The 12,506-nt window shown below is 39.6% G+C and overlaps 1 protein-coding gene across 9 annotated transcripts in view; it reads right to left on the bottom strand.

The window, feature by feature from the left end:
* The window catches only part of ARMC3 (armadillo repeat containing 3), a 220,415-nt gene that overhangs the window by 54,952 nt on the left and 152,957 nt on the right, over positions 1 to 12,506 (bottom strand). For all 9 annotated transcript variants that reach the window (XM_060192278.1, XM_060192279.1, XM_060192283.1 and 6 more), the window contains exon 8: positions 11,245 to 11,428. In XM_060192278.1, the coding sequence (XP_060048261.1) occupies positions 11,245 to 11,428 (184 nt within the window). The remainder of the gene's footprint in view (positions 1 to 11,244; positions 11,429 to 12,506) is intronic.

The raw sequence follows: 12,506 nt of genomic DNA, 5'->3' as shown, positions 1-12,506 counted from the left end.
AAAGAAAGAAAAGAAAAATTAGCCACCAGGAACAGTGAATTCATCATGCAGGCACCCAGGCCCCAAGGCAGTCCTGGTGGTGGGGTAAAGTAAAAGAAAAAACAATGCAAACTCCATTTTAGTGTCATATATAAGACTATTTTGTGAAAAAACAGTTTTCAAATTATTCCCTGATTACTTATAGCTCCTTATACAGACTTGTTATGGGTTTGATTCTTCATTAGTTAAACTTTATAAGGTCACTTTACATGTTTTAAATGGAAAAATGTATGAATAAATGTATGATATAATGTTGTTATGTAAGAAAATCAAACTAGAATTAAAAATATATCTGCAAATATATTGACCTTAATATATTATAAATTACAACACCTGACATGTGGGATTAATCCACTACTTATACATATTTTAATTTCTCCAGAAATATTTTCAGCAATTCTTGTAACTAGACTTCCATTTTTAAGTTAACATATGATTTGTCTTGTATTTAAAAATCACTCTCTCCCACAGAAGCTGTATCACATTCAGATGTCACCATATTTACAAATACTTCTTGGTCTTTAATCATCTAATACACAAATGTACGCCAAGCAATATGGTCCTAACCAGCACAAGCTATGTTACTCACATTTCTGTTCATTCATCTTAAAAGAATCATGAACCATGTCCTATAATCCCATTATTTGAATCCCCTGCTCCACTTGAAATTAGAAATAAGGCAGTTCCACTAAAAAGCTACAGTTCATACTTAAAACTCAAGTACGTGGCTCCTAAGACTTGTTAAAATATATGTAGCCATTATTAGTTTTCCCTGACTATATAAGATCTGAGACATTTCAGGACTCTCTCTGACCTAAGATATTTAGATGTATAATCCAGACTTTCCTGATGGCTCAAAATCAACTATTCTAAATATGACTCTCAAATCAAGGATTCAACCAAAAGAGTTAATTTGGATAGATTAACTTTGGAATATGTTATTACATTAAAAGGAAAAACAAGTATACATGCAATCATTGGAAAGATTTAAATAAATAAATAAATACTATGGGCAATTAGTCTCTCAACCCTGTTGAGAGTGTTCTCAAAATCCAGCTATGTCTACCACATCTCACAAGTGCTGACTGCAGAGTGGCTACAATAGATTTTAAAGCTGAATTAATATATTAAACAAGTACCTTCACTGAATTGCCAGTTGAAAAAGTAAAGCATTTATGTTTTAATGACGCAGATAATAAAGACAGCAAGGTAGTTATGCTAAGAGTAATGTCCTTTAAGAGTAACATTGATTAAGCATCGCTGAAATAAAAAGTGGGAGGGTTTGTGACTGAAAATAAATCTTGGAAGTTGCTATTGTGTCACCTTTGTTCCTACTGAGATGCTAATGCCAGTTCAAAACCCTCATGGTGACATGGTGATTAACACCTTCCTACTCCTGGAGTCAGGTCAAAGGCACAGGGATGGAGGCTTTCCATGGTGGGTACACATGCTAAAACATCACTAGACAAATACAACCTGGAGAATATTTTGCATGTTTCAACTACATCCCTGACATGCAGTGATGATGCACTATCCAATCTACATTTTTTAAAAAACATTTTATTATTTATTTTGAATAGAGACAGAGAGGCGTTTAGGGTGATGGGGGAAATAAGAAAGACACCTGTACTTCTGCTTTACCACTCATGAAACTTCCTTCCTGAGGGTGGAGACCGGGGCTTGAGCCCAGGTCCTTGAGCATGGTAATATGTATGCTGTACCCGCTGAGCCACTGCCTCAGTCCACAAATTTTGTTGTTGTTGTTTTTGTTTTCTCTTTTGTTGCCCTTGTTGTTTTATCGTTGTCGTGGCTACTATCATTGTTGTTATTTATGTCGTTGTTGGATAGGACAGAGAGAAATAGAGGGAGGAGGGGGAGACAGACACCTGCAGACCTGCTTCACCACCTGTGAAGTGAGCCCCCTGCAGGTGGGGAGCCGGGGGCTCGAACCGGGATTCTTATGTTGGTCCTTGCGCTTAGCGCCATGTGCGCTTAACCTGCTGCACTACTGCCCAACCCCCCACAAATTTTTTTTGATGATGATGGCTGCAAAGAAAAAAATGTTGAAAGAGAATTTATTCTCAACTACAGCATCAAGAGCACAATTTGTTAAAGCCTATTTATGAATGGAGTTTTCTAATCATGGAAAGCTATTTTACAACTTCCTTGTGGTCATTTCACATGGAAATAATAGATTCCTCTGTTAGTCCTCATTGAGTTTATAGTTGTCACTGACATAAAGCAAGGCATGCCTAGTCATGTTAGCTGGGCCTGATAGACTAGAGGTCCAGGCATGCAACAGCTGATAAACAAACAGGAATGAGACGGGAAAAAAGTAGGATCTAGAAAGAAAGCAAGTCTAGAATAGAGGCTGGGAGGAAAAGGCAATTATTTGGGGTCAACAAAAACCAGAAGAGAATAATGAGGAAGATAACATTTTATGGGGGGGGGCACAGGAATTTCTTCCTAGCCCCTTGAGTTCTTCTAGATTGCTCAAGCAAGGAGATCAACCCTGGACAGATTAATGAGAGACAGAGAAAATGTAATTGTAAACACATGAAGAACCTACATGGATCTAGATTCTAAAGTAAAGGAGGGAAAAACTGGATACAGATATTAAGGAAAGGAGAGGGGCCAGTGGTTTCAAGAAGATGAGGAGATAATGAAGAGAAGGGGATTCATGACAAAGGCCAGCTGGTTTCTCTGACAGAAAAAATATCTTGGGTGAAAACTATAATTCTGAGTCATTCCTCTGACCTTTGTTTTTCTTGGCCAGCGGTAGGGAATGACTAGCACACAGGCTGAAATCATTTGGTCCACCCCCACTAAGGCAAGTACAGATGGGACCTGAAATCCAATAAATGGGTGCCGGGTGGTAGCACAGTGGGTTAAGCACACATGGCACAAAGTGCAAGGACCAGTGTTAAGAATCTCAGTTCGAGGGAGTCGGGCTGTAGCGCCGCGGGTTAAGCGCAGGTGGTGCAAAGCACAAGGACTGGCATAAGGATCCCGGTTCGAACCCCAGCTCCCCACCTGCAGGGGAGTCGCTTCACAGGCGGTGAAGCAGGTCTGCAGGTGTCTCTCTGTCTCTCCCCCTCTCTGTCTTCCCCTTCTCTCTCGATTTCTCTCTGTCCTATCCAATAATGACGACAATAACAATGATAAATAATAAAGGCAACAAAAGGGAAAAATTAGCCTCCAGGAGCAGTGGATTTATAGTACAGGAATCAAGCCCCAGTGATAGATAACCATGGAGGGAAAAAAAAAAGAAATTCAATAAATGTAAGGGCTTTTCTCATAACAACACTAAATGCTAACTTAAAAAATATCTTTAATATTCATTTTCTCTTTTGTTGCCCTTGTTTTTTTTCATTGTTGCTGTAATTATTATTGTAGTTGTTACTGATGTTCTTGTTGTTGGATAGGACAGAGAAATGAAGAGAGGAGGGGAAGACAGAGAGGGAGAGAGAAAGATAGACACTTGCAAGACCTGCTTCACCACCTGTGAAGTGACTCCCCTGCAAGTAGGGAGCCAGGGACTCTAACCAGTATCCTTATGCTGGTCCTTTTGCTTCATGCCACATGTGCTTAACCCGCTACGCTACCACCAGACTCCTGTTAAGTGCTAACTTTTAAGTTGATAATTTTGGGTAACCCTTAAATGATTCTATAAATACCCAGATGGCCCTTGACGGGAAAAAACAAAAGGCTCCCCATTCCTGTTCTAGATAGTTAAGGGAGTAGTCAAAGTTTCTCCTGACCCTACAAGGCCTTTATTTAGTTTGAAATAATCCACACGCCAAAGTGATACATCTTAGGCATGTGTATTATCTAGGCAACTTGGGGAGTCCTCTACTTCATTATTTGATCTAGAATATAATGTTGATCCTACGCTAATATTTTGCCCTGAACATAAATGATACGCTGACCACAGAAATGCATGGATAAGGTTCTTTAAATTCACAGGCAAATTATACTTCTGGATAAATCTGGAATGGAAAGATGTTCTCAAGATTCTCTTTTTTTCAAATAGGAGAGGAACTGTCCTTGCAGATTTACTTAATTGTGCATGTAGAGAGAAAGCTTGAATCTTTGTGGACACGTGTCTTTCTACAGGCTTAAGGAATCAACTTTCCAGATCAGATAGCTACTAAGCTATAGGAAAATTCAATCTCCTCTGCATCTGCTGGGTTTGAAAATTCTCTTGATATACTATCTCAGTGTTTATACAGCTGAAGAAAGTAGAGACAGTTTAGGACGGAAGACTATGCCAGAAAGGCCAGAGGAAAAGGCTACCAGTTGAAGAAGCTGGACTATAAAATGCAAGCTTTTACAGGAACAGATGAAACCTGCAAGACAGATGAAGGATCTCTGCTGTGATACAGATAGAGAACTGGCTGAGTCACTGATGTTAGAATGGAAGTAACTTTCTGTTCATCAGGGCAATGGGGTTTCTGCTAAGAAATGGAAGTTAATATTTGTGCAGGCAATGGTGTGAGACTGGCAGCATTTTTTTTTTTTTTGCCTCCAGGGTTATCACTGGGGTTTGGTGTTGGCACTATGAATCTACTGCTCCTGGCAGTCATTTATTCCATTTTATTGGACAGGACAGAGAGAAATTGAAAGGAGGGGAGATAGAGAGGATGAGAGAAAGATAGGTACCTGAAGACCTGCTTCACCGCTTCTGAAGTTTCCCCCCTGCAGATGGGGAACTGAGGGCTTGAACTTGGATTCTTTAGTGGGTCCTTGTGCTTAGTGCTATGTGCACTTGAACCCATTGGTAGCATCTTCAAAGCAGAACAGTCTAGCCTTGACTAAAGCATGAGAAAGTACACTAAAACAATATTTTAATAATGAGAGAGATATGAAAAGAGAAGGAGAGAGAACCAGAGCATCACCCTGACACATGTACTGCCTGAGACTGAACTCAAGACCTCATGCTAAGTCCAAGGCTTCTTCTACTGCACCACCCACTGACAAGAATACATTTTGTATTTTTGGTTTGTTTTTCTGGCCACCAAGGTTATCCCTGGTGTTTAGTGCCGTCATGACTGCAGCTTCCATTGACCTTTTCCCCCTATCGTGTAAACTAGATACAGGATGAGAAATAGAGACAGGCAGAGAAAATCATGTGAGATATCACAGCGGCAGTTCACCATTTGTGAAGCCTCCCCCTACACATGCTTCCAGTGGTGACCTGAGGCTCAAACTTGGGTCATCATACACTGTAATGTTTGCACGCGACCTACCAGGTGAGCCACATGACATGCCCTGAAAAAGTACATTTTTAAATGTCTTACAGGAAGGACCTCCTGCTTATTATTTTACTGCTACTTCTACAAGTAGTGGAATTAGAATATCTGATTTTCTTTGTGAGCCTTGCCATTGAAGAATATGAATACCAAAGAGTCAAAACAGGGTTGTCAAAGCTGGATTCCACACTAAGGATACAGTACAAGCAAACATATACTGAATAATCATGTAAACTAAGGTGTATGCCCCAGAACACAAGGAAGAATGTCTAAGCATAAACAAATGTATAATAATTGGCTGTATGACTGTTGAAATGAAAAAATATCTGATGACAAGGCCCAGCATCTGGACTGGACCCTGGTGATTCTAATCTAAGAGTGACTAGCTTTGGGACTGTGAATCCAGGAGTGGACTTCAGATACTTCTTAAACTTTCTAAAATGTATGGAACATGTTGTGCATATGTGCACTATGGAGCAGGGGGGTGCTCTTTCATCAGATCTTTAAAGAGATTCCTAATACCTCAAAAGTTAAGCTTAAGCAAGGTAGCTGGTTATACTTGGAAGTCACCAGAAATAAAGGCAGGAAGTCAAAAGATGAGTTAGGATTAGAGACTGTCCTTGGACTCCAAAGCAAATAAAGAGTCTGTTGAAACATCAGTCATAAATGATATCACTCAGGGAGAATCAAAAGAGAGAAATGGGAGATGGCTTTCCTGGCAGAACACATATTTTGCCATGCTTGAGGAGTTGGGTTTGAATCCTGACTCCACATGAGAACAGCATACACAGTACTGGTGTGTGTGTGTGTGTGTGTGTGTGTGTGTGTGTGTGTGGTGAACTAGAGTGGTGCTGTGGTGTCTGCTTATCTCTCTATCTCTCTCCCTCTCTGTATCTATCTGAAATCAAAAGGAAAATAAAAAGTCTGCCAGGAGCAGTGGGATAGCACATGGGTCAAGTGCAATAGCTTATGAGTAAAGTCCTGGATGAAAAAAAAGAGAGAGAGAAAGAAGACAGAAGATAAGAAGGCAAGTATAGGGGGACTTCTGGAGATGGGGCTACAGAGTAGCAGCAGCTGTGTCTCTCTCCTCTCCTGGTCAGCTAAGAATAACAAAGAAGATCACCTGAGAACACAAGATAAGACTGGAAATACTTTGGGAACCCATCAAGTCATGGATGAGTGCAAACACATGTGGCTCGTGGACAGAGAGAGGCCTAAGGAGAAATTCCTGGGGCTGAAAGCCTGTACCTACTTGGGAGCGACTGGTAACAGTCCCACAGTTTGCCAGTTGAGGCACCACCTCTGGTCTGAGTTTTATTAACAAATAAACTGCTGACAGGAGGAGAGGTTTCCCTAAGGCTCACCAAATGTAACTGTGAGGCTGAAACAGCAGTGGGGAGGCCCTGTGCTGACATCAGGGGCAGAGACCTGATCAGGCAGCTCAGGAGAAGATGTACACTCCCTGTGCTCTGGAAGTGAGGCTGTATAGTGGCAGCCATTCCACATTGTTCTCCTAAGGAATACAGAGACACATTGAATAATTGCCTCAGAATCCACAGAATACAAACAGGATTTGTTTAGAAACTCACAGGGCCAAGGAGTGCTGACCAGAATGACCCTGACTGCTATTAGAGAAGTTGAATTGGGCCTGAGACTTTGGACCCTTGGGGCATGGGAGTCTCTCTCTCTCTCTCTCTTTAGATAGGACAGAAAGAAATGGAGAGAGGAGGGGAAACAGAGGGGGAGAGAAAGATAGACACCTTCAGATTTGCTTCACTGTCTGTGAAGCGACTCCTCTGCAGGTGGGGAGCCAGGGGTTCGAACTGGGATCCTCATGCCGGTTCTTGCACTTTGTGCCACATGCACTTAACCCACTGCACTACCGCCCAACTCCCTGGGAGTCTCTTTGCATAACCACTGTGCTATCTCTCCCCCCCCCATTTTATTTCTAGGCATGGATAATTAAGCTTAAAACCAAAAGTACTTATAGTTAAAAAGCCCACAGGCTCCCTTAGGCTACAGGGAAGATAAAGAACAAAAGAGGGTTTAATAGCCACCATGCTCTTTAAGCACTGTACTTAGACACAAACCAATCCAGGCAAGTGTGATTAGTAAATTGAACAGTACTGAAAGAGGGACCTCATAACATACCATACACAATGGTTAAAGCAAGAAGAAACATTAGAGAAATGAACCAGAACAAAAGCCCCCCCTCCCAAAGGTAGAAACACATATGAATGAGGACAAGATCCAAACACTAATTCAGGCATTAGTAATAGGAGTGAGGAAAGAGTTTGAAAATAATATCATCAGAAATAGGGAAACAGCAAATGAGACTCTGAAAGAAAACACTATCTCAAGGTGATTAAAAGTCTGAAAGCTGAAATAGTTGAACTAAGAGCACAACTAGCTGAACAAGCTTTAATACAGTATCACAACAGGGTAAAAAATAGCTGAGCTACAGAAAACAACAGAGGGGAGACAGAATAGAATAAGTAAGGCAGAAAACAGAATTAGCAAGATTAAGGATGAATTAGAGAAAACAAAGAGAGAAGAAATCTCAAAAAGAGATTAAGAGACACTGAAAACAACAACAGAGACATATGGGATGACTTAAAAAAAAGTAATATATGCATTATTATTGGCTTGCCAGAGGAAGAAAGAGGGGGAAGGGGAAGAAAGCATTCTGTAGAACATAATAGCTGAGAACTTCTCTAGTCTAGACAACATAAAAGATATAAAGGTTCAAGAAGCCCAGAGGGTCACAAACAGATTTAACCCAGACTGAAAGACACCAGGACACATCATATTTAGAATGAAAAGGAGTATGATAGGGAAAGGATCTTGAATGCTGCAAGAGAAAAACAAAGAGTCACCTACAGAGGAAAACCCATAAGATTAGCAACAAATTTCTCCTCATAAACACTAAAGGCCAGAAGAGAATGGCAAGATATCTATTGAGCTCTCAATGAGAAAGGCTTTCAACCAAGACTACTGTATCCTGCTAGACTGTCATTCAAACTAGATGGAGGCATACAAACCTTTTAAGACAAGCAATAGTTGAAGGAATCGACTATCACCAAGCCTGCCCTGCAAGAAGTTCTGAAAGGTCTCTTATAAGCAATCACATCATCGTAATCATGTCATATATCAGAACACTCCACAATTTTAGAATAATGGCATTAAAATATCTTCATTCTATAATATCAATAAATGTCAATGGCCTGAATTTACCTATTAAGAGGCACAAAGTAGGAATATGGATCAGAAAACACAACACAACCATATGTTGTCAGCAGGAATCCCACCTACCTCAACAAGACAAACACAGACTCAAAGTGAAAGGATGGAAAACTACCATACAAGCCAATGGACCACAAAAAGGCCAGGGACAGTGGTTGTTCTCAATCTATCATGATAGACCTTAAAATAAATAAAATTTAAAGATAGGGATGGACATTACTTAATGCTCAGAGGATCAGTCAATCAACCATACTTAACATTATAGATTACTAACATCTATGCACCCAAGGAAAGGCCGTCTAAATACATCAAACATTTGCTGAAAGAGCTACAGCAATATATTAACAGCAACACAGTAATAGTAGGGGATTTCAACACCCCTTGGATATTAGACAAGAAACTATCAAAAACTTAGAGGAAAATATTGGCAGAACTCTTTTCCATATACATTTTAAAAGCATTTTCAATGAAATGAATTCAATTACAAATAATGATAATAATAATAATAAGTGAACAATAAACAAAAAGCAAAACTTGGACTGGGTCTGGTGTATTGTACCAAAGTAAAGGACTCCAGGGTAGAGGGGGAAAGTTCAAGTCCTAGAACATGATGACAGAGAAGGACCTAGAGGGGCACTGAATTGTTATGTGGAAAACTGAGAATTGTGAACAGGATTAGATGGCATAATGGTTATGCAGAGAGAATCTTATTCCTGAAGCTCCAAAGTCTCAGGTTCATGAATTCACCTTCTCTATGCCATCTTTGATGGAGCTCGAAGTTATTAAAGTGAGATAAGTCAGAAACAGAAGGATGAATGTGGGATGATCTCACTCATTGACAGAAGTTGAAAAACAAGATCAGAAGGGAAAATTCTAAACAGAACTTGGACTGGATTTGGTGTATTGCACCAAAGTAAAAGACTCTGGGGTGGGGGGGAAGGGTTTGAGTCCTGAAATATGATGGCAGAAGAGGGCCTAGTGGGGATTGTATTGTTCTATGGAAATACTATGCATGTACAAACTATTGTATTTTACTGTTGACTATAAACCATTAATCCTCCAATAAAGAAATTTAAAAAAAAGAAAGCAAGTATATTTTGATATGATTGGGCAGAGAAGAATCTGTTAAAGGCAAAGGGTTAATCTGATGATGTACTTTTATACTTATTACATATAAAATGATGGTATATGTTCATTAAAATTCTATTACATTCATCCTTATGCACAAGAGCAAACCCAGAAAAAGTAAGAGAATGATTACATAACAGCCTGGGGACATGATGTAGAGGAGGAGACTAAATAAGATTCTTTAGTCTAGAAAAGTGATGGTTGGAAGGAGCATGAGAAAAAAACCACAAATGGTGTAGATGAAACAAATACAGATTTAATCATTAGATTCCAACATAATGAAGAGACAATTTGGAACTAGCAGAAGGATGTCGATTCATAAAACATTAATTGCCAGATGGAACTTTCAAAGACTATCTGGTGGAATATCTTTGTGGTCCAAATAAAGAATGGATTTCAATAAGTGGTGCTGGGAAAACTGGGTCTCAACTTGCAGAGATGAATGAAGTTGGGTTCTTTTCTTGTACCTTCTATAAAAACAACTCCAAATGAACCAAGGAGATAAATGGATGTATTTAAACTATAAAGCTCTTGTTCCCACGACTGTATCACATAAAACTCACTACACCAACAGGGCTGCCGCAGCCATCCAGTGGCTTGGCTATACTAGACTAGACAGAAGTTTAGTTTAGTTTGACCTTGACCATGCTCTCTCATTGCCCTCTCTTTTTGGGTTAAACAGCTATGCAGGTTTAGAACTGATGAAAAAATAGAACTGACCTACAGGTAGGACAAAGTCTAAGCTGAGTGATATAACTTTTGTAATATTAGAAACCTTAATTTTACAGCCTGTCTTTAGAGTTGGCATTTAGAATGTAACTCATGAGGTCCCTCTATATTAGTAATGAATTGGACAGTAAAATTCATCATGTGCATTCATTAAAACTTGAGGAAATACAGTATAGGTTGAAAAGAAAATGCTTCCTGAAGTATCTACACAGACATATATATACACAGATGTGAGCATATATGGTTTAAGAATATAAATTATTTAAATGAGCCAGAGCTGTCATCATTTATAAGAGGAATTATGTGGAAGGGGAAAATAAAGTCATCTATTTTGTTAAATAAAATACTCCAAATATACATAAATTAAAACTATAATCTCATCTCTGGTGCATGTGATAGAATTAATATCTCATATTTGCACAGATTTATATCAACCGTGCTTGCCGCTGAAATGAAAACTGGATTATGTATATAGTATGAGCATGTTGTTTTTCACAACTATATAACACAGCACTGGCAGACTGCAGTTGAAATTTTAAATAACTGGATAGATACCATTCCAAATGTGGATTTACTGAAGCAACATTTTCAGGGCCATAAATAGTGCATCCCTTCTGTATTGAAACTGGAACTTGGGACCGCCTTGTTGAAAAAGGCAGAATTAATTTGACAGAGAAAATTCTACTTTAGCCCAGTGACACAGAGCTGAGTGTTGACCAGAGGTAGTAAACACAGTGTAGTCCTCAAATGAGGACTTGAAAGCAGACTGACACACCAGTGTATGTTAATACTTCTGAAAAGCAAATGCACATCAGAGAATAGGTATGCTAAATTTGTATAAAATGAGACATACAGTCATAAGCTGCTTTAGTAATTGCTTTTGCAGCATTCTTCTGAATGTCTGGAATTGTAGAGTTTTCTGCGAATGTTAGGAGCTTCTTAAGACCTCCTGTCTGCTGAATCATCACCATGGTGTCCATATCTTCAAGGCAGTTGGCTATCACTGCAAGTGCTTCTATATGAAGGTCATTCAATTCCTAGCAGTAGGAGCAAACACAAGTTTAGAAATAAAAGAAATGTGTATCCACTGCTCCCATTTTTGCTACCGGAGGGATTTGGGTTGGTCAGAAAGTAATCTATCAGTAATTAGTTGTGCTGTGACTGAGACGCAAGGACATAATTCTGTCCTAACCACTAGCTCCATCTTTTCCTGTTCTCTCTACTCCAAAATGCTTTATATACAGATTAGTTACTAGAGTCTTCAAGCAATGGTAGCCAAGTGTAGTTGCTCATACAGATTTCTTTTTACTTATTTATTTATTTTAAATGTATATATTTTAAATATTTATTTATTTTTATTTTCCCTTTTGTTGCCCTTGTTGTTTTATTGTTGTTGTAGTTATTGATGTCGTTGCTGTTGGATAGGACAGAGAGAAATGGAGAGAGGAGGGGAAGACAGAGAGGGGGAGAGAAAGATAGACACCTGCAGTCCTGCTTCACCGCCTATGAAGCGACTCCCCTGCAGGTAGGGAGCCAGGGGCTCGAACCGGGATCCTTATGCCGGTCCCTGCACTTTGTGCCACATGCGCTTAACCTGCTATGCTACCGCCCAACTCCTGCTCATACAAATTTCTTCCAAGAATAATTTTTAAATAGAAAGAAAAAATAATTTTTAACCAACTAGAAGTTTAAAGACTCTAGGGGTAGAGTGAAATATTATTGAGTTTGGTGGTTTCTGGTCTCAGGAATCTCCCCAACCCTTACAGCAGTGAAAACTAAATACAGCCTGATCAAAGGAGTCAGAAAATTAGGGAAGAAATCCTTAAATGAGAGAGGTTCCACCATCACGGCATTCCACAGAACACAGTTTCAGATTAAAGACATGACCACTGGCCATGCTTGTGGAATTCACTGGTCTTGCCATATAACCCTCTACCCCAAAGCAACTGGCCTTTGAAAGACTGGTAGGTGGCAATACCTTCTCAGAGCTACATGTGCTCTGAGCCAGTGACGAAATGAGGCTGTTTCTCCCATAGTTCAGAGATTAAAGGTTCCAGGAATCAAGAGGTGGAAGCAGGAGTGGTATCACTCATTATTACCCTGTGTGACCTGCTA

Source organism: Erinaceus europaeus, chromosome 6 (genome assembly GCF_950295315.1).
Source record: "Erinaceus europaeus chromosome 6, mEriEur2.1, whole genome shotgun sequence".
NCBI classification, from domain to species: domain Eukaryota; kingdom Metazoa; phylum Chordata; class Mammalia; order Eulipotyphla; family Erinaceidae; genus Erinaceus; species Erinaceus europaeus.
Note: the sequence above shows the minus strand (reverse complement) of the source record. Positions and strands in the feature narration are given on the sequence as shown.